This window comes from Erythrolamprus reginae, chromosome 3 (assembly GCF_031021105.1).
Source record: "Erythrolamprus reginae isolate rEryReg1 chromosome 3, rEryReg1.hap1, whole genome shotgun sequence".
NCBI lineage: Eukaryota > Metazoa > Chordata > Lepidosauria > Squamata > Dipsadidae > Erythrolamprus > Erythrolamprus reginae.
The window spans coordinates 206,569,931-206,593,160 of record NC_091952.1 but is presented as its reverse complement, the minus strand read 5'-3'; the positions used below and the strand labels follow the sequence as shown (position 1 = coordinate 206,593,160).

The 23,230-nt window shown below is 37.6% G+C and overlaps 2 protein-coding genes and 1 long non-coding RNA gene across 6 annotated transcripts in view; 1 reads left to right on the top strand and 2 right to left on the bottom strand.

Moving 5' to 3' along the window:
- RNF138 (ring finger protein 138) lies at positions 1-16,050 on the bottom strand. 3 transcript variants are annotated; one of them, XM_070747695.1, is made up of 8 exons: positions 15,771-16,050; positions 15,395-15,583; positions 13,310-13,436; positions 12,372-12,537; positions 11,788-11,903; positions 10,427-10,498; positions 3,719-3,824; positions 1-1,111 (listed from the first exon to the last, which is right to left on the bottom strand). In XM_070747695.1, exons 2-8 carry the CDS (start codon positions 15,567-15,569, stop codon positions 1,043-1,045), a joined length of 831 nt encoding a protein of 276 aa, XP_070603796.1. In that variant the 5' UTR covers positions 15,570-15,583; positions 15,771-16,050; the 3' UTR covers positions 1-1,042. The 3 variants fall into 3 exon arrangements, with proteins under 3 accessions (XP_070603796.1, XP_070603799.1, XP_070603797.1); XM_070747698.1 differs by lacking the exon at positions 15,395-15,583 and having other exon boundaries at positions 15,771-16,044; XM_070747696.1 differs by lacking the exons at positions 15,395-15,583; positions 15,771-16,050 and adding an exon at positions 14,659-14,951.
- LOC139164948 (uncharacterized) overlaps positions 14,348-23,230 on the top strand; it is a 26,007-nt gene continuing 17,124 nt past the window's right edge. For both annotated transcript variants that reach the window (XR_011558718.1, XR_011558717.1), the window contains exon 1: positions 14,348-14,475. This is a non-coding gene — a long non-coding RNA (uncharacterized lncRNA). The remainder of the gene's footprint in view (positions 14,476-23,230) is intronic.
- The window catches only part of RNF125 (ring finger protein 125), a 13,365-nt gene continuing 12,677 nt past the window's right edge, over positions 22,543-23,230 (bottom strand). Inside the window, exon 6 of the mRNA XM_070747699.1 lies at positions 22,543-22,951. Coding sequence (XP_070603800.1) covers positions 22,859-22,951 — 93 coding nt within the window. The 3' untranslated portion in view covers positions 22,543-22,858. The remainder of the gene's footprint in view (positions 22,952-23,230) is intronic.

Sequence of the window (23,230 nt, the reverse complement as noted above, 5' to 3'; positions counted from 1 at the left end):
TGCATTGTAAAATTCTCTTTTATTCCGTGAAAATAAATAAGAGCAAAACCAAGGCTTAATAATAACCTAGAGTAATAATGCAGTGACACAAAATGAAGATGCTTACTCATAATATTACTACAGTGAAGATAGTTTACCAGCTAGTTTTTAAAGCAAGTAGAAATTTACTTGGTTTCAGGATAGATTCAATTAGTAGAAATATCTTGTTAAGTTAAACACTACAATCAACCCAATTTAATATTGGACTAAGACAACACAGCATTTTTAGAAAAATGAAACTCTCTTATTATAAATGCAGTCTCAGTAATATAACATTTTCAAAGTATCAGAAATCTACTATCTAACATTTTTGTTCTAAGTGTCATTTATTTTTTTAAAAAGGAGAAACACTAATAAACATCTCATGTGAATTTTCCCGCACCCTAAAAACTTATTCAGGTCTTAAACTAATGTAAATTAATCATATAAAAATAATGCTCAGGGGGAAAAGTGTTTTAGAAAAGCATAGCGAGAGAGGTGTTGGTGAAAAGAATTTCATTTTTTCTAGACCAACAAATCATAGTTTTTAAGTCTGTGAAAGTTCAATGAATGGTTCTGTACTGAGAGATTTTTGAAAACAATTAAGAAAATCTCCACATGCAATAGTTAATTTATAGATTACAATAAAACTTTTAACTTCTACTTCAAAAAACAAAGTATGTAAAGAAAATAGAATAATTCAAACAAGGATAACTATCCTCCTTGTCTGGATTTGAATATATTACAATTTACTTTAATGCAAATAAGAAAGGTCTGTAAAATCAAATAATTTAAATAAAGAAATATTTTTTCTTTCTCCAGTTATTTGAAATATTTCTATTAGTAGTTGCAAAATATTTTATACTGCAATGTAGTAACACATGTTTTAAAGTATTTTAAAATGAAATTTGCCTAGGGGAAAACAATTGCTACTGAATTGGATACAGAGTTCCTTTTATTAACATCAGACCAGACTTGACTCTCCCCCCTTGTAGATAGTAGTGATGTAAGGAAATTAGAAGCTTCAAAGGTTCACTTGATAAGATTCCTCAACAGCATTTTGAAACAGAGTTTCTTCATCCAATTGAAGATTCTAAATAACAAAGTAGCAGTGAATTAGAAACAAAACCTTTAAAATCAAACTATTTTTCTTTAATACTCTGCATTATTACTTAGAAAATTGTAAAAATACAATTTCTTGAATGTTTGGTTTTGTTTAGTTTTATATTCATATTAAAAGCAACAAATGGGTTATTGTTAAATTCATTTACTCTTTCAAGAATGATGTTAAAAATAAACGAAGTGAATTCCAAACACATAAGGAAAACTTCATTTGATTTTAGTGTATCCTGCCATTATTTAAAATAATTCAAGATATTTTTTAGTCCAATGGTCTTCTTTTATAAATCTCTGTTCTTCTCTGAGAGGGGAGAAAAGAAATGTTAAGACATAAGATCTGACTTCCTGTACCTCTGTGTGTGTGTGTGTGTGTGTGTGTGTATACATACATACATACATACATACATACATACATACATACATATATATATGGAAGGATTTCTATCTTCGCTTTCCACAAGTTTACTGTTGTTTCTCTTTAATGTGCCACAATTGTTTTGAACTTATTATTCTCACAATACAATTTGCACCCTTTCCTTGATCAAAGGCCCTTTAGATAGTCAATCATGCCTAATTGCTTGCAGCATGCCTATTATAATTTGATGCATACAGGACTGACTCTGAAGATCTCTAGAACCTTTGAACTGGTATAGAACCAAGAGGAGTGATGGGCACACTTTAGTATACCCATATAACAGCTCTGCTTTTATGAGCGGTACTGGTGGTTGATTTACTTCCAGATACAATTTAAGGTGCTGGTTCTTATTTTATTTATTAACTAGATTTTTATGCCGCCCCTCTTGATAGGATTGCTCACCTACCATAGCATTTTTTTAAAATTAGATTTGTCTAGATCCTTATATTCCTCAATATTTTTTTTTACTATTTCATATTCTTTAATTATTTGCATCTGAATTTAATGTCTTTATCTTGGCCTCCCACCTGATCTTTCACTTTAGGATTGACTTTGATTTTGGTTTTCTAAATTTGATATTTTGCTCTTGTGCAACTGCCAGTGCTATACTGTAGGCAAGATTATTAATCTGTTTGTTAGGTGATACTTTAATTCTTGGAAGTGCCTTATTCATATCGTGGTTCTGTTATTATTACTTCTTCTAATCTAAGTTGTCATTTCCGTAGTCTATATCTGCTGTTTCCTCTATATTTCCAATTGTTGTTTTCTACTATTATACTCAGTCTTTGGGTCTTTCAATTTCACCTTTTTATGAATCTCTTTATGCACCCCTGAATATTTTATTTCTGGTAATGAATCTATTTTGATCTGGTAATCATTGTTCAGTGATGTGATATTGTTATATTTGATTATAACAAGTAGAATGTTGTAGAAGGAATATGAATAGAACAAACATCTATTACCGGTATTTTAAAAGTAGATCTAGTGTTTCTGCTTTTAAAAGAGAAAATACTAGTCATGCCCCTCCCATTAAGTTAAAAAGCCTTTTAAGAAAAGGTGATGTTAAAAAGCCACTAGTCTCCACTAGTGCCAATATCAATCCACCTTCAGCTGAGTTTGGAAAAAAAGTAAGCAAAATCTGATCCACTTAGCACTTACCATGTTTTCCTGGAAATAAACCCTTTCCCCAAAATAAATCATCCCCTGAAAAGAAGCTCTCTCCCGAAAATACAATTTCCTCTGATTAATGTTAGGGAGGCAGAGCTGGAAATCAGGTAAAATGACAAGAGAAGTCCTACCTTGCTCTATGCACCTCAAAATAATAAAGCCAAGCACTTATAATAAAACTTCCCTCAAAATAAAGCCAACACTTATTTCGGAGTTAAAAAAAAAATAAGACAGGGTCTTATCTTTTGGAAACATGGTAGAGGAAAATACCATGAAATTCTTTAAAAACTTAATCACTCCCATCCAATTCTGCAATGTTGATATGTATAATTTTTCCAGATCTAAATAGTTTAAGTGCTTAGATACTGTATGTTTAATGAATGAAATGCAACGTCTGTGTGCTTTTTGAAGTATGATCTATGCCAAATCTAAAGGGGGGGGGAGGAGTGAAAATACTATTATTATTGAAAATGGAAAAGCTCTGTCAAAAAGAGGTAAAAAGTTTATGAAATATGGTATTTCTTCTCTTATTTTATACACCTTGGAATTAACATAATTTAAAATAAGTACTCCTCAGAAGGAAAAAAAATCTTTTTTTTTTACACATGTAATTAAATTTTGTAATTCACTACCATGAGATGTGGTGCTGCCTACTACTTGGTTGGCTTCAAAAAGGTTGCACCAATTCATGGAAGGCTTGGGGATCTATGGAATATTCTGAATGACAATGTGATTGCCTCAGAAGGCCATCAAGCAGGGGGAAATGTATTTTTGCCGTTAGTTGGCCACTGTAATAACAAATGCCTGGATTAGACAGGCCAGGGTCCAATCCAGCACTGCATTGCTTATATTCCTTAGGCTGGCTTTAACAGTAATAACAGAATAACGGAAATAATTAAAACTTGTATCCTAAAATATTAACTCTTTTATACCATTTGAGCTAAGCTACAAGACCTTTCATTGTTTTACATACAACAAGCTTTTTATACATGTACTCACTGCTGGGTCTACTTGATAAAGATGCTTGTCATTACAATGATCCAATAGAGTCTGCCTTGTGAAGTTACTTTCTTGACATAGAGGGCATTTGAAAGTAGGCTGCTCACTGAAATACAAACAGCAACAAGGAACTTAATGGATTAAAAACAAGCTCACGGGGCCATCTGCTGTTCACAGATGACTAATTTAATATGCTTTTGCAATACTGACAAGTCAGTAGTAGTGATTAAATAACAGAGCTAGAAGGGATATTAGAGGTCTTATAGTCCAACCATCTGCACAAGCAAGAGACCCTATACCTTTTAGACAAATAGCTATCCAATCTCTTAAAAGCATCCAAGTGATGGAGTACCCATAACCTCTGAAGGTAACAGATTCCACTGGTTAATTGCTGTCAATGTCAGGAAATTTCTTCTTAGTTCTAGGTGGTTTCTCTCCTTGATTATTTTCCATCCATTGCTTCTTGATCTGCCTTCTGGTGCTTGGAAAATAGGTTGACCACCTTTTCTTTGCAGCAGCCCCTCAAATACTGGAACACTGTTATCATGTCATCCTTAATCCTTTTTACTAGATCAGACATATCCAATTTCTGCAACTGTTTTAGCCTCCAGCCCCCTAATCATCTTTGCTGTTCTTTTCTGCACTTTTTCCAGTGTCTCAATATCTTTTTTATTTTGTGGTTATTAAAACTGGATGCAATATTTCAAGTGTAATCTTACCAGGGTATTGTAAAGCAGTACTAACACTTCATGTGATCTTGATCTTTCCCTCTATTAATGCAGCCTAGAATTGCATTGGCTTTTTTTGGCCGGTTCATATTTATATGATTGTGAACCAGGACCCCAAGATCCCTCTCACATTAGTGCTTTTGAGCCATGTTCATCTAATCTGTATTTGGAACATTTGGTTTTTCTTGACTAAGTGTAAAACTTCACTTTTCTCTACACTGAATTTCATTTTGTTAGGACTCAGTGTTCACATCAGTCAAAATCCTTCTGTGGTATTGGTTATTCCTGCCAGCTTTGTGTCATCTGCAAATTTAATGAGTTCCCTTTCTAATGAGTCCCCCTGATCTAAATCATTTATGAAGATATTGAAGAGTACTGGGCCTAAAATGGGACCTTGAGGTTCTCCACTGCTTACTTCCCTCCATATAGATGTACAGTAGTTCCATTAAGGAGTGCCTTGTCAACTAGTTACTAATCCATCTGATGCTGTCTATCCCACATTTTTAACTTATCCACACACTAGAGTATGGTCTCCTCTGTCTAATGCCTTACTGAAATCCAAGTATACTATATCCACAGAATTTTTCTGGTCCAATAATTTAATCACTTTGTCAAAGAATGAAATAATGTTGGCTCCTGGTTTACTTGCTTCTACAAATGAAACTCAAAAAATTAGAATATCGTGCAAAAGTTCATTTATTTCAGTAATGCAATTTAAAAGGTGAAACTAATATATGAAATAGACTCAATACATGCAAAGCAAGATAGCTCAAGCCATGATTTGTCATAATTGTGATGATTATGGGGTACAGCTCATGAAAACCCCAAATCCACAATCTCAGAAAATTAGAATACAGTATTGTGAAAAGGTGCAATATTTCCAGGCTCATGTCTCACTCTAATCAGCTAATTAAGCCATGACACCCACAAAGGGTTCCTGAACCTTTAAATAGTCTTTCAGTCTGGTTCAGTAGGAATCACAATCATGGGAAAGACTGCTGACCTGACAGTTGAGCAGAAAACCATCATTGACACCTTCCATAAGGAGGGAAAGCCTCAAAAGATAATTGCAAAAAAACAAGTTGGATGTTGTATCAAAGCACATTAATAGAAAGTTATATGGAAGAAAAATGTGCACAAACACCAGGAATGACTTCAGCCTGGAAAGGATTCTCAGGAAAAGACCATTCAAAAGTGTTTCACAAGGAGTGGACCAAGACTGGAGTCAATGCATCAAGAGCCACCACACACAGACGGATCCTGGACATGGGTTTCAAATGTCGTATTTCTCTTGTCAAGCCACTCCTGAACAACAAACAATGTTAGAAGTGTCTTATTATCTCTTTGGTTAAAATGGAAAGAACCAAGTAGGATGTTAAATCAAACAATAGTCACGGAGCAAGAGTATATCAAATTAATGGAGAAAGAACTAGATATCTTTCCAAAATTAATAACAATGGAAATACTACTTTAAGGAATTTATGGGACACCACGAAGGCATGTATAAGGGGACTTTCTATTGTTTACTTGGCCAAACATAACAAACAAAGGAAAATTAAATTAGATACCCTAACAATAGAATTGCATAAGCTGGAAAAAGCCCTACAAAAAGACCCTAAGGACTCTAAAATGTTAGGAGATGTAAACATAGTTAGCCACAAAATTAGTTTGATAAAACAGAAGGAATGGGCTATAAAATTTAAAAGTATAAAACAGAATTACTGTATTTTGAATCAGCTAATAAATCTGGGAGGTGGCTTGCCCACAAACTTGCAAAGGAAAAAAGCAGATAGAACAATAGAAGCTCTACAAGATCAAAATGGAGAAATACAGTGATCCCCCGGGTATCACGATCCCGATCATTGCGAACGGGCTAAATCGCGATTTTTCAACCCGGAAGTCAAAACACCATCTGCGCATGCGCGCCCTTTTTTCTATGGGCACGCATGCGTAGATGGCGCCGGGAAGATCAGCTGCTGGGCGGCTTCCCTGGGTCTTCCCCCTCTTGCTGGCGGGAGGGCGAGCGGCGGGCATCAGCAAGGAGTTTCCCCACTGCCCACGCAAACTCCTCGCTGCCGCTCGCCCGCCCTTCGCCCGCCCACGCCGTTCGCTCGCGCCGCTTCCCAGCTGAGTCCTGAAGCGAATTGGCTTCAGGACTCAGCTGGGAAGCGGCGCGAGCGAGCGGCACGAGCGAACGGCTTGTCCGTCGCCTGCCTGCCCGCGCGCCCGCCCGCCCTTCGCCCGCCCACGCCGTTCGCTCGCGCCGCTTCCCAGCTGAGTCCTGAAGCGAATTGGCTTCAGGACTCAGCTGGGAAGCGGCGCGAGCGAGCGAACGGCTTGTCCGCCGCCTGCCTGCCCGCGCGCCCGCGGCTCGCCCGCCCTTCGCCCGCCCACGCCGTTCGCTCGCGCCGCTTCCCAGCTGAGTCCTGAAGCGAATTGGCTTCAGGACTCAGCTGGGAAGCGGCGCGAGCGAGCGGCGTGGGCGGGCGAAGGGCGGGCGAGCGGCAGGGAGGAGTTTGCGTGGGCGGTGGGGAAACCCCAGCGCCGCTTCCCAGCTGAGTCCCCTTCCCAGGAACCCCAATCTTCGGCTCCTCGCTAGCGCTGCGGAAGTAAAAACACCATCTGCGCATGCGCAGATGGTGTTTTTACTTCCGCAGCGCTACTTCGCGAAAACCCGATCATTGCTAGGGGTCCTGGAACGGAACCCTCGCAATGATCGGGGGATCACTGTATAGACAAAGATTATGAGGGGGAAATATAACTCAAACCTTCTATACGGAACTTTACAAACAGGGAGAACTAAAAGTTGAATCAACTAAAGAATATCTCAATGGAATCAATCTGCTAGTCATCCTGGAGGAAGATAGGAAAATGTTAAATGATAAAATAACACTAATTGAATTGAGAAATGCCACAAAAGAATACAGCTCCAGGACCAGATGGTATTTCCTTTGAAATTTATAAAAATCTACAAGGCTCATTAGAATCTATAATGTTAGACCTATTTAATGAAATACTAGAGAAAAGGATACTATATGAATCCTGGAAAGCATATACAGTAGTCCCTCACCTATCGCTGGTGTTACGTTCCAGACCTGGTTGCGATAGGTGAAATCAGCGATGGGGAATTTATTGACTGATAGTACTTATTTAAGTATTTATATTGTAATTGTTTGGTAAGTTTTCATTGTTTTAAGTGTTTATAAACCCTTCCCACACAGTATTTATTTTAGATACAGTATTTAAATACAGTATTTACAATTTTAGTTTGTTTTTTTTTAAACCCTGCCGATCGAGTTCGGTGGGCTGTTTAAATCGGCCGATCGATTTCCTCAGAAACCCGTGATGAAGTGAAGCTGCAGTAGGTGAAGCGCGGTATAGCGAGGGACTACTGTATAGCTCTGATTCCCAAAGAAGATTCAAATAGACAACAAATCCAGAATTATAGACCGATTTCTCTTCTAAACACTGACTACAAAATACTTGCATCTGTTATGGCTGAAAGATTTAAAAAATTCTCAATCAGGTCATTCATTTCGACCAAAACGGATTTTTACCATACAGAAATACACCAGAATAATATTGAATACACTTGAATACTATGACACATGCATAGATAAACAATTAGCACTCATTTTTGTTGATGCTCAAAAAGCTTTTGACAACCTACACTAGCAATATTTCATAACACAATTAAAAAACATGCACTTTGGTGAAAAATTTATAGAGCTATATATCACAAGCAAACTGCAAAAATACTAATAAACAATAATATGACAGAGAAAATAGATATTCAAAAAGGAGTACGCCAAGGTTGCCCATTAGCCCCCTTATTTTTCATATTAGTCCTGGCAAGCCTCCTTGGAAAAATAAGTATGTAGGAGATAAAGGGACTGAAAATCAGGAAGGAGGAGTACAAAGTCCAAGCCTTCGTGGATATGTCATTCATCCTCAAAGATCGCCTAGATCAGTGATGGCGAACCTTTTTTCCCTTGAGTGCTGAAAGCGTGTGTGCGTGCGCTGGTGTTGGTTCACTGTGCTTCATTAAGTCCAGGCTCAACACAGCCATCTACCAGAGATTTTGGAGCACTTTATGCTTCCTTCCACAAATGAGCTTTATGGGGATGCTGACTTCATTTTCCAGCAGGATTTGACATCTGCCCACACTGCCAAAAGCATCAAAACCTGATTCAATGACCATGGAATTACTGTGCTTGATTGGCCAACAAACTCACCTGACCTGAACCCCATAGAGAATCTCTGGGGCATTGCCAAGAGAAAGATGAGAGACATGAGACTGAACAATGCAGAAGAGCTGAAGGCCACTATTTAAGCATCCTGGTCTTCCATAACACCTCAGTAGTGCCACAGGCTGATAGCTTCTATGCCACACTGTACTGAGGCAGTACATATCCATGCTTATACTTTTCAGAGGTCCAATATTGTTCTATGCACAATCCTTGTTTTATTGATTGCATGTAATATTCTAATTTTCTGAGATTGTGGACTGGGATTTTCATGAGCTGTACCCCATAATCACCACTAGCATGGTAAATCACGGCTTGAACTATCTTGCTTTGCACGTAATGAGTCTCTCTCATATATTAGTTTTGCCTTTTAAGTTACATTACTGAAATAAATGAACTTCTGCATTATATTTTAATTTTCTGACTTTCACCTGTAGATGTTCACGGATCTATTACTTACATTTTCCAGGTCCTTTCCAGATACTGAAATGCCAGGCTGACTGATCTGTAGTTTCCTGGATCTGTTTATTCCCCTCTTTTGGAAATGGAAACTACAGCAGTTCTTTTCCAATCCTCTGGTAATTCCCTAGTGATCCAGGATCTTTGAAAGACATGGTTCAATTGTTCCAAGATTATGTCTGTCAGCTCCTAGAACTTTGGGATGTAATCCAGCTGGTGCTGGTGATTTGAACTCGTCTAACGGTGTATAGCAGTGATGGGTTGCTACTGGTATGGTAGGCGAATCTGTACCAGTAGCAGCCACCAGATTACGCAATTTGTTCCAGTGCTGGTCCTTCGGGTACCACAATATTTGTTTCTTGAATTTTTGGTCTTTTTTGCTTCCTGCACATGTGCAGAAGCAAAATCTCACAAGGGGATGCTCTTGTGCACAAGATTTTGGTGATTTTTTGCTTCTGCTCATGCGCAGAAGGAAAATATCACTGGAACATCTCACATATGCATGTCCCCTTGTGAGATTTTGGCATTTTTGCTTCCTGCACATGTGTAGAAGCAAAATCATGCTAAGGACGCATGCACACAGAAGAATCCTCATGCTGCGTGCGCAGCACACAGTTAGCAGTAAGTAAAAGGAATCCGCCCCTGGTGTATAGGTATTCTCTTACTATTTTCTTGCCTATTTTAATTTGTATTCCTAGTCTGTCTTTTACGGTTCTTTTTTGGGTAAGTTATGCTATTTTTTCCTTTTGCATGAATAGATGCAAAGAAAGAATTAAGCAGCTCTGCTTTCTCCCTCTGCTTATTACTTCCTTGCCATCTTGATAGACACCACCTCTAACTGGTAGTATGGATCAGAGTATCGCTCTGTTGCTTCCATAATTTCAGGCAATTCATAAATACCTGGGTGGTTTTGTTTTTTTCCCCCTGAGTGGGATGCCCAAAAACTTGCTGGCAATTTATTCTCCTACCAATGACTATGGCCAGCACTGTTTCCCTGACAATGGAGTTCTTCCAGGAAGAGGCTGCTCTTCCTAGGGGAAAGAAGGTATAGCTTTTTCATTATCCTCGCTCCTATGATCAATGATGTAGAATAATGTTATTATTATAAAATAGACACATATTACAATAGCTATTTGTTTACTACTTCATAAAAATTAACAGTTTACATAAATGTGCTGTAGTGTTCACATTATTTTGGAATATATTTCTGGTAGGTTCACCCTCTTTATAGTTTATAAAAAACAATAGTTATTAATAAACAAGGTTATTCCTACCTTGCAGGTTCTTCAGGAACATGTAGATTAGAGTTTTCTCCCATTTCCGAAGTAGAAGAATCACTCCCAAAACTGAGTGAGAATTTATTTTACAGTAAATATAAAATCTTAATAATTATTATTATTAGGTAAATCCCTCTATCTCTAATTGATAAGTGGGATCTTTAAATTTGATAAACAAAATTCATTTGAATAAAATGTGTACATATTTCTTCCAGATTCTCTCTCTCTTTCTCTCTCTATGTACCGGTATGTATATGTTTATTTATATATGCAGACACACAGTTATAACTGGAGGGAGAAACAGAAATAGCAACCAAGGAGCTAGCATTTTTTTTACTACAAACTGTTATAAAAATACTAGTGAAAATGCTTTCAAGTTACACTACACTCTAGTTGTTTAAATGGATATGCATTTCAACTCCCCAGAACTTCAGCTTCAGGTGGTTTTCTAAATACTAACTAGATTTGTCCTTGCTTCTTTGTTTACAACTTCACACAAGACCTCCATGACCTGCTGACACTTTTACCGTTGCTTTATAGTTACATTTTCCCTCTAATACATTTAATATTAATTATAACTATATTTATGTGATTAAATCTTAAAATAGTTATGGTTTTTTATCAGTCTATAGCAAGATGTCAAACTCAAGGCCCACGGGCCTGATTTGGCTGGCAATGAGGCAGAATCTGGTCCTCATGGCCCTTCTGGAAGCTATAAGGGTCCGGCCCAGTGTCAGTTCAGCCCAGCTGCTGCCATCCCAGCGGGCATTGCACATGCAGAAGCCCAGTTCTCCGTTGCCACATGCACAGCAACTAAAGTAGTCTGTGGGACTATGGTAAAAAAAATAGTTCAGACCTTAAACCTTGTGAGATCTTTTTTTTTTCCATGAGAAGGTGGAAGGTCTGAATTTTTAAGGAACTGAAGAAATGCATTAAAAAAAACAAATACTGATGGAGTTATATTCAGATATTAAACAATGCATTGACATAGCGCTTCTTTTTGATTTTGGCTCAAATATTTTCTAAAAGAACTTTTATATTAAAAAGTCAGTTTTATGAACCATATACCTAGCAGAATATTAAATATTTTAAAACAGATCACTACTTCAATAGAATTGAATTACATAACAAAATGTTTAGAATTTTATTTCATAGTGGAACCAGTTACAAAGTTTAGATTTATTTTAGTCTTGTCCTAATCACATTGGAAACTCTGTATTTCAGCCACCATCTTGATGAAAATTCTGTACTATAAACAGAACCCATTAATGTTTATAGCACAGAATTACTGTAATATAAAGCATTCAAATTTGGTTTATATAGTCTTTGGAAAAAATATGAAATTAACTATACATCACCTGTTTCCTGTTGAATCCTGAGATATATCTAAGTTTGGAATTATAGAAGGAACACCATATTCATCTTGATACCTCTTACATGATTTATAATGCTGTCTCATACGAGAGAATCTAATCTGTAAAAGATGTATTTCATTTAGATTTTTAAATACTGGTATAAAAAGCCAGTTTAGTGATATGTTAAGATCTGGGAGAGACTAACAACTGGAAAACTACTAATTCTAATCCTCTCTTTGGCATAAGAGTTGGCTGAGAGCCTTTGGGCCAACTTCTCTCAGCACAATACACCAAATATGGTTATTGTTGTGAGGAAAATAGAAATCAGGAGTATTAGATATGTGTCCTTATTGAGCCAACCAAAAATAAAGGAGGAATACTAAAAATAATAATCTCAAAGGTTAGTTCATGCAATTTGGGGGTACATTTAAATGAGGCTATCCACTTTTGAACAGAATAATGCTGATAGATTGGATGGGCTTTCTTTCCAGACTTATTCTACAAGTTTGGAAGATCTTCTGGATTAATTATGTGTATGTTTGCAGTAACAATTATACATCTTTAAAACTATTTTGCATTTACTATACCTGTTTTTCACAGCATCTACAACTCCCTACCAACTTCTTCATGTTGTTTTCAACATCTAAGGCTCTGTTGGGACGTGCTTTTTCTTTTCTGGTTACAATGCCTCGACATAATGGACAGTGTGGTCCACCTTCTTTCATAGCCATTAAGAAACATTTCCTGCAAAATCTTAATCAAATATAATGTGGCAGTGAATGAACAGACATATGACAAATCAGAGTCAAAGTGACATGCTCTAAGCCTAAGGCAAATCATCATTCAAATTTTATATATACTGTGATGATATCTAGATCAGTGGTTCTCAACCTTCAATTTATGGACCCCTGGGGCAGGGCCGCAATGTCATCACAGGGGGCCTGCAAAGACTTGAAGAAATGTTATGATTTAAATCTTGAGTTAAGTCTTGGGGGGGTCCATGGCCCATGGTCACAAAAGGTATTTAAAAGGGATACATGCGTGTTGAGAAAAGGTTGAGAATCACTAATCTAGATTAATGGAGGCTAAGAAAGAATTATGTAATAATAACCATTAAAATGTTATTAAAGTGTGAAAGTGGAATAAATAGATCTTGGAAGGACAAGAACTCAATAGTTCACCATAATTAGAAACAGAACATACATCAGCTCCACTAGGTAGATCAGATCAGAAAATCAACTCTACAAGGCTAATGTTACTTTTATTGAAATTGGCTATAACAGAAACATGTTGCTCCTTTTCATATTTCAGTAAATTACAGGGTTGTTTGCGTGAATTGTTCCTGAATGTTATTTTGTAATTCTGGGTTTTTAAAAAAATGTTTCAGCCCTTTTTGCCTAGGTAATGTTCTTGCATATTCTGGAAAAAGGACAATATTATTGCCATAGATGTATTCTTATAATAGAAAGGAAGAGTGGGAGGGAAAGAAACAAAACACTGAAAAATGGGTTAGTCAGATACTCACACATGTTGACAAATGGAAATCCTGACAGGTGTTTTGAACACATCTTGGCAGACAGGACAATAATAATCATCTTCATTGAAACAAATTGTGGCAGGTTCCTCATTCATGACAGCAAACTGTGGTATTTCTGAAAGAAGAATAATTAACATCTGAAGTTTCACTTGAACCCTGATGGCATTGACAAAATCGCCATCAATCAATCGCAAAAGGCAAAGGTATCTTTAGCACCATCAAACAAATGGCAAAGATACCTTTAGCACCATCCTTTCCAAGGACCTATCTCAGGTCCTTGGAAAGGAGTTGGATAAAATGCCAAATCTAGTCTAAAGATTTAGCTTCGTGCACCAATCATAATAATACAGCTACACTAGATGAAATACTGTATGTAATATTAAAGTACTATTTTTAATACACAATGTTCTGTATAGGACCACCCTGGGTTAACAAAAGACAGAGGCAATGCATAAAGCTGCAATTAACTGATCATAGTAATGAATTGGGGGAACATAATATTTCTCAAAGTCATTTTTCAATATGAGAACTTATGAGAACTTATGGTAGTTTAGCACAGCTTATCTGCCATGACATTGTTTTTTTTTGTTTTGTTTTTTTGCCTCTGCTCTGGAATTTGGAGAAAGAATAGTTTCAACAGCCTGAAACACCATCACTTTCAAATTTCTTTTCTATGCTTCAATTTTACTGGAAATATTTTTTCTTTTCTTTTTTACAAATCCTTTGCACACGTTTTAGTCATTGTATTTTCAGCCTTGCATTCTGTCAGCTACAGTACAGGCTTTTTTAGAGCTATGTCCTAATATTTGCCTTTTTCTATATTCTCTTGCCATTTAATAAACAGTTGCCTGGATTTTGGGAGACCAGAAATCTAGTCCGTAACTCACATTGGTTGGGCTTAAACCCAGAGAATATAAAGTGAAACTTTTTTTCTATTTTATTAAAAGTAAACAAGGCTGGGCTTGGCCCTGTGATCTCCGAACTTTGCTCTCTCTGTAGGGCGGCTTATCTGTGTTGCTAAAATATTTTAATGAAACGTTGACTTTCCTTCTCGTTTTGGAATTTGAGTGAGAAAAATTCTAAGTCGAAAAACTGATTTTTTTAAAAATTAAAAAAGCAAAACAAAACGGAAGCTCCTGTCACGCTACCAAAAGGTAAGAGACGCGCGACCGTGAAGGGGAATGTAGCCTGCGCGGCGCGCGGAAGCCTCAGGCGCGGGATGCTGAGCCACGCGCCCGAAATCTCCCTCGCGCTTCTCAGGTTTCGGACAGGCCAAATCCTCCCTCAAGGCTGCCCTCCCTGAGCCTCCAGGTGCCGCCAAAAGCTACCGCCACTACCTGTCGAGAGAACGGGAGGGTCTACCGCGGGCCTCGGGAGTGGGCCGGGATCTTCAAGGCTCCTCGGGGCCAAACCGGTCAAACCACCACCGCTCTCCATAGTTGTTAGGCCGCCGCAGCGGCGGCCTAGTCCCAAGAGGCGGTGCCAGGTTGCCATGGCAATAGCTCCCCCCCTCCCGTCTTGCGGGAATTGTTATTGAACAAGAGTAGCTGTCACTGCCTCTCTCGGCCCCCGTGAGAGTCGGCGGACGGCGGGAAAACTGCCTTGCTCGCTCCTCGGCCTTCTCGCGTGTGAGCTAACTGGCCCAGAGTTAAGCTGTGGGTCTAAGTAGTAAAGCCAAATGGCTTCATGATCCGCTTTCTCGGGACGGAGGTAAAAGGACCGGGTTTAGGACGCCGTCGGACTAGAAGTGCCCCTCGAACGTTGGTTCTTTTCCCGCCTTCGCCTCAGCAGCGAATTCCTTCTTCCCTCCCTTCAGACCACGGGCCTCTTTATTTGCGAAAAAGCCCAAGAGAAGCTGCTGTGAACTTGGGGCTTAATAAAAGTATGCAGGGGTCCTCAAACTTGGCGACTTTCTTAGTCTTGGCAAACTGAGACTTGTGGACTTCAACTCCCCGAATTCTTCAGTTAGTCTATGCTATCTGGAGAATTCTGGGAGTTGAAGTTCATAATTCTTAAAGTCGCCAAGTTTGAGGACCTCTGGTGTACAGGATAGCATAAAAGCCCTATACAAACCATGATTCCTGAGCGTTCGGCGAATAAGGCTCCTCTTTACAGCAAAACTCGCAGAGGTGGCGGCTTGATCGGTTTGGCCCATCGGGGGCCTTGCAGGTCCCGGCCCAGTTAGGAAACTTTTTTTCAAACTTCGGTCTTGGTTTTCTTGAGGTGGCCATGGAGCGTATGACTGCATTTCCTAACTGGGCTCTGAAGAGAAGTTGGAAGTACAGCCGCGGTTCGCACTTAACTCGATCTCTTGTTTTTACCACCCGTTAATGGTACACGCATTTTAGAAGTTAAGCGGCTTTTCCGACCAGGTTATCGCCCTTTTTCGTCTCTTCCCCCTGCTAGCATGCCGCCTGTAAGTTTTAGTAGTTGGACTTTGCTTCTTTACCTGCTGAAACTTTTATTACGTGGTGGTTGAGAACGGTCCTACGGGATGGAAGATTTGGAAAGCCCAAGCCACCCAGGTCAATGCTTTCCGTTTCTTTTCTGAGTTAACCTTGATTAAGAGAACACGGGAGATTTTCACCGATTGTTACGTCGGCGATATCTACTTAGGCAGCGAGGCTCTGCGTAAACGTCAAAAGAACTCTGGTTTATCATCGGTAAGGTCGGTGTTTTTAAAAACGGCCCCTGTCGTCCCTCGCTTTCATAGCACGCTATGGAGCATTGCGACCGCCTTCTCTTAACTGCGGTTTGCACCATAAATTGACTTAGCGGCTTTATGGCTTAAGCTCTAGGCAAGCTGGCTACAGCCTAGAACAGAGGTTTCCAACATTGGCAACTAATAAGACTTGTGGACTTCAACTCCCAGAATTCCTCGACTAGCTTTTCATGCAGAGAAATTCTGGGAATTGAAGTCCACAACTTTAAAACTTGTGGACTCCAACTCCCAGAATTCCTCAGCCAGCTTTGCAGGCAGAGAAATTCTGGGACTTGAAGTCCACAAGTCTTAAAAGTTGCCAAGGTTAGAGACTCCTGGCCTAGAGAGCTATCACCAAGTCACCATCCCAAGTTATGGCAAATGACAGCTACAAGCAAGTCAAATATTCAGTGTTAGTGTAAAGATATACTGAGGCTATATGTTTTTGTTTGTATCTCTTTTTGAATAGCAATCAATCAGGAAAGTTGACAGGATATGCTCTTAAATCCAAAGAGTACATTACTTATTTGCATCAGTGTATGCCAGGCAACATAATATAGTAGAAGTCTTTATTGGCCAAGTGTAATTAAGTGTACAGTAATTAAGAAACAAAAGGAATTTGTTTCTGGTACATACAATAGTGGCAAGCATTTATCATTTAGAAGAGATTGGTTATAGGGAACATGAGAAGGATGGTAATACAGATAGTTTTGACAGTATTGTGGGAATTTGTTTAGCAGAGTAATAGCATGGAGGTAGGAAGTCCTTGTGTCTAGTTGTTTTGTCTTACAGTGCCTTATAGCATCATTTTGACAGTAGAAGTTGAAACGGTTCGTGCCCAGGATGTGAGGAGGTCTGTCGATATGTGGTGACTATGTTCAATAGTATACCATATCTTATAAATTCTTCACAGTTCAGAAAATGGAATGTGACTACAATCCTGGATTTTTACTTCATCATTTACTTTTCTCTATGTATATAAATATGTATTTGGACAGTAACATTTGTGATATAAATGATCTTATGTATACATACTTGTTTGTGATTGATTTCTTTGATTTTTATAGGGGAATAAGATCTATTTCTCTTATTTACTCTTTAAAACCAGAGCAGTTTTGAATGGAATGTCTGCCTTATAACTAGACTAGACCCATACAAGAGATTAATTCATAGGATTTTATAAGGTAATTATGCACGATCAAATTTCTTTTGACTCCTAGTAATCATGTAAGATATATTTTCCCTGTATTTTCTCCCCATCTGGATTTTTCCAGTAACAATACAAGGGTGATTTAACATTGCTGTATCATTTTATGGGATACAACATAGTAATACCTTCCTATTTTCCAGTTATTTTTTTTCCTTTTACAAAAGGAGAGAAAAACAAAGTTGAAATGACTGAAAATTATTAAATCAATTGCCGGAAGTCATTTTTGAAAACAACTTCCGAGTTTAAAGGATTTCATATTTTTGACAGATTTTATTATTTTAATAATAATTTTAAAAATTTTGTTCTGAAATTTGCTGCCCATCTCATTTCAAAGTGACTCTAATGTGACTTGTATGATAATCATATGAAATTATACTGAATGCAACTCTATCTATGCATACAGTGATCCCTTGTTTTCACGGGGGATGCATTCCAAGACAACCGGCGAAAAACGAAAAACCGCGAAGTAGAGACGCTATACAGTATTTACAACATAAATATAACATTAAAAAACGTAAAAAGCATGCCCCCTCCCTTGATGCCGCTCGCCCCTCCGTCACCTGCCCCTCGGCCAACGCTCCTTTTTAACTCGTGCCTTAAACCAGGAGAGAAGGGGGAGGAGATGTGTGTCGGTGTTTGTGTGTGTGAGAAAGGCTTTGGGCGCTCCATCCAGCTCCATCTTTGCAGTTCCTGTGCCAGGATCTCTGGAGCGATGAACGATTTTCCACCAGCACCGTGTAAACAACATTGCCGGGCTCAGGCAGCGGGGCGGTGGAAGAGGGGGGGGCCTTATTTATTTATTTATTTATTTAATTAATGGATTTGTATGCCGCCCCTCTCCAAGGACTCGCGGCACAAGGTAGTTGTGGCGGTCGGGGGGCTGCTGTCAAACCTGTCAAGAGCAAGCAAAGCCGCCCGTCCAGGGAAGTGGCGCGTTTGAAAAGCTGCGGCTTGGCTTCCATGCTCTCCCCCGGGGGAGGGGTAGATCAGGAAAACCCGTGGTGTTCAAAAAAACCGTGGAGTATTTTTTCCATTAATATTTTTTGAAAACCTGTGGTAGTCTTTCTGTGAAAGTCGGACCCGCGAATGTCAAGGAACCACTGTATTTACAAATAAATGGAAAATACATCTGAATCTTCTCAAAAGCCTTCCTGTACTTATGTTTCTTATTTTTATGCATTTAACTAAAAATATATGTTAGATGTTCAACTTTACTTTAGAAATGACCAGAGACAACTCGACATTGATGATCAATATGGGAACTGAAAAAGCCAAACACCAAAAAGAAGTCTGTTGGCATCTGATTGTCGATTATGTCAAATTGTAGAAAGTGCTTAGAAAAATAGGAATCACAACATCTCATTATCCTCATGAGAAACACAATCAAGTCAGGAAGCTACAATACAGACAGAACATGGTAAAGGGACAGCTCCATGTTTGCAAAGGAGAGAGATAAGACTGCATGTTTGCCATTCATTCATTTATTTGTTTGTTTATGGTGTTTATATGCCGCTCAATCCAAACGGACTCTGCAAATGATCTGCAAGCTCTAATAATAAACAGAAAGGGGGAAAAAGGCCCTGAAATTACATCTTTACATCTAAAGACAATCAAACCAATGGCAACAGATATAAACCTTAGAACTGACAATTAAGATATTGATGATAGTTTTTGCCTTTTAGGATTAATCTTCAACAGTAAAGAAAGAAGTATCAGTAGTCAAGAAATGTACCATAGACTAACATTTGGTAGAGCAACCAAGAAGGAAAATATATTCAAATGTTCTAATGCTTAAAAAATACAGAATAGTGCAGTAATGGTATTCCCTATGACACTGATGGTGAGGTGAACATTTTTTGGTTCGTGTGCCAAAAGGCAGGGCATGGGGAGACACACATGTGTGCCCAAGCCCATAATTCCATTTCCATACACACACACATAGGACTCCGTCTCCTGGCACATGATGGCAAGCCCATTTTCCACTCTTCCCAGGCTTCCAAGCCTTTCTAGGATCCTGGGGAAGGTGAAAACAGCCTTCCCTACCTCCACCCCCAGAGGCCAAAAATGACCTGTTTCCCAACTTCTCCTGCATGCCCACCAATATGGCTCCACTTGCCACTTTCCCAGGAAAAGGTTTTTTTCAGCCCTAATGAGCTGCTAGTGACCTTTCTGGCTTGCAGGATTTTTTTTCATTGCTACTCAGAAAAGGTTTTTTCCCAATAAAGAGCACAAGCTAAAAGCTGAGATAATAAAGTTGTGGTTAAAATTCATATCACAGTTCAACGTAACACTGACAATAGAAAAAGTACATTACTTGTTTCAATAACTTGATTTGTAGTGACAGTCGTTCATGATATGGGATTTCCTGGAATCTGCCTTCCATAATTAGAATTTGTTACACATTTCAGTGGGCAAGTGTGAGAACTCTCTGGAATGTTAGTGTAGCAAAATGAGATGTCTGACACTTTTATGTGTAGTGACATTATACCGCGTTGTGATAAAAACAGGATAGAAGCCATAATAATGCAGCTTATCCTCCAGTCCTGTTTTCAATTTTGTACCGTAATTAAAAAGTCATTAACACAACTAGAACCTCAAGAAGGATATAATGGAACTGGAAAAGGTGCAAAAAAGGGCAACAAGAATGATCAAGGAAATGGCCCCCTTATGATACCAGGTTGCAACGCCTCGGTCTCTTCAGCCTTGAAAGATGGCGTTTAAGGGGTGACTTGATTGAAGTGTATAAAATCATGCATGGGATAGAAAAGGTGGATAGAGAAAAATTCTTTTCTCTATCACACTATACTAGGACAAGGGGGCACTCCCTAAAGCTTATAGGTAAGAAAGTGAGGACAAATCAAGGGAAATATTTCTTCACCCAGAGGGTCGTTGGTTTATGGAATTCACTTCCAGAAGAGGTCGTGACAGCTGTGAGCCTTGATAGCTTCAAGGCAGGATTAGACAGATTCATGGATGCCAAGTATATCGGTGGTTATTGAAACGGATATCCATGTGCCGCCTCTATGTTGATTCAGCATGGCTCTTCTTATGTTCTTATGTTTTAACCAAGTTATAGAAAGTTATTAGGTTTAGCCACAATTTGAAGATACTGCTTCATACATTGGCTTCAACTTTAAGAAACTTCAACTGCTTCTATATGAGGAGCAGCATTGTAATAATTGTTTATTGCTTGATTACTCCTAAAGCCTTATCAATAAAATAAACATAGACATAATCTAATTCTGGAATAAGACAGGAGAAAATAAAATACTAATTTTAAGCATTTTAGCATATATTTTGTTGTACGGTGTCCCTCCAGGTCTCGGCCTGTTCTGAGTTTTAAAAAATCACTAATTTGATAGCTAATCAAATTTGACTCAGTTAAGTGCTCTGTTGTGCATCACTTCAAGATTAGTTAATATACTGTTAACATGAGACAGGTATAATTTAGTATCAGGTCTTCCTCGGAAACAGATTTTAATGATTGCTATCCTCCCTCACATGAGATGCAATATCTGAAAACAATTCTTTGTTTCATCTAGAACACTGCGGAAGTTTCCTGAATGGAATGTAAAAGGATATACAGGTTCTTTACCACCTAAAATATGGAGATTACATTTATAGAAACATAGAAACATAGAAGTCTGACGGCAGAAAAAGACCTCATGGTCCATCTAGTCTGCCCTTTTATAAATCAAGACGACCGGTTGTGGAGCTGTGGAGACCAATTGTGAACCTGTAGTATTTCTTTTGTTGTCTCTAGAGAGCCAGGACAATAATTAAATAATCTTCAGGAATAACATCCAAATGAAACAAAGCTTGTATAGAAGCTCCCACCCTAGCACTGAATTCTCCTGCTGGAATTACCATGGCTTTAAGGTTAATTGAATTTATCTTTATCACTGTGTTTTCTATATTAAACCCAAATGTTAGGAGAAAATTGAGGTGGTGCACGGTGGAAGATAAAGTAGAACCCTTTTGGAGAATTTGTAAGAAAACATGACACCTAAATAATAGAGTTATCTCCGAAGACCAATTCCTGTCCTTGCCAGCTTAGCTGTGCCTTGGCAGTAATACTCAATTGCCCACTCTTTAGTCTGAAGGTTTTTTTTGCAGATTTAAAATCAATTTAGATGTTATTGTTCTACTAAATGGTATAAAGGCTAGATATACAATAGAATGATATAGGTGAAAGTCAAGTGTTACATACCAAAATAGTTTTAGAGTCATTCCAATCCACTAATGGACTACATAAACATCTGACATACTGCTTGCTGACTATATTCAGCAGATTAATAATAGGTCAATAGTTTTGAGGTAATTTTATATCACCCTTCTTTCATATTGTTCTTGACTAGTAAATAAAAGACTAATTCTTTCTTGAATATTTTATATACACTAATATTGTAAGAACAACTTTTTTATAATCTTTTATCAGCACATATTAAGGTGCATGAATGTATAGCATGTACAAAGTATTACTGGAAATAGTTTTAAAAGATCCTATGCAAAACAGTATGAAATATGGCAGAGAGTAAGATGGAAAAACAGTGTCATTAGTTCTAGTTTGAAGTATGATTTAACTGATTCAATTATCGTTCTGTTGTATTTGACAGCCCAACAGCTGTCAATTTAAGCTACAGCATTAATATATCCAATTAATTCTGCAGGACTATGTAATGATATACTCTGTTTGTCAAGTTAGTTTTCTTACTGAGAAATGATGCAATGCTTTTTAAAAAGTAAATAGTTGCTCATTGGCATTGCAACATTTTCATGATCATAAAGATCCTGTCCTTCTCTTAGAAATGCAGTCACAAGATGATCTGAGCTTTGGTCAGTTTTTTCAAAACTATAGGTAAAAAAGCCCGATAATAAGTTTTGCTGTTGAAAAAATGGGTAATAATTTGTATTCTGAATTACTTTGTACTAATTGTTTGATATGCGTTTTTTAACCTGTATATGTTGAAAAGCAAATCTTTCTCTAATGTTGAAATTAAAGGATAAGAATGAATTAGAACTATAACAAATGTAGCTTGCCAACTTGTTTAAAGCAAATGTAAAAAATTTTGGATTTTTATTACACCGTAGTAGTAGTAGTAGTATAAAAATCTGGATATTAATTGATCTTCTTTAAGATCTATTTTATTCCATAACTGGCTTGTATAAGGCTGAATGATAAGAACCAAACAGATTTCTTGAAAACTTTTAAAGCTAGGTTCTCCAAATTTGAAATTAATGAATGAACTCAAGATACATACATTGAGAAGGGTTCTGGTATGCATTCAATCTCAGTAATTCACAACCAAGTAAGATTAGTTTGATTTATTTGCTGTTTAAGGAAAATAATAAGAGTTTAGAAACTTAAATTTAATTAGAAATTATAGAAATGAATTACAGACAAGGAAACTGATACACAAAAGCTTCATTCTTGAAATATTTCGTTTTGAATCTGCAATTTATAGTTATAAATAGAATAGTCAAGTGCAGTTGTTTCATACTTGAAATGGAATGTTTCACATATGAAATATTTAAAATTCAATTTTTTTGTATGTTACTTGATAACAGCATAAACAACCAGTGTTTAATTCACAATGTAATCCATTTGTCTTTGTAAAATTGTTGATCACATAGTACCTGTATTATTCACATGTACATAATCTAAAACTGATCGATCCAGAACTCTTTCAATGAGAACTTCTTCTACAATATTTATGTCCTGAAATAAGAAGGGAAGGAAATCAGAAGTTTCAAGTAAAATACTTCAACAAAATCTTGTTTAGTTGTGAAAGCAGCCAAATTGTAGGCTTTAGTAATAACTTCGTTAGCAATAATTAGATTACACCCATCTTACATATTTTAGGATAGTAACCCCTTGATATTTCAATCACACATATAAACTAAACACCTTCAAATTATAGTTCTAAATAAAAGGGAACTGTAATTGGATGTATTTCTCAATAAGTTCACAAAAAAACAGCAGAATGTCTTTTTATAA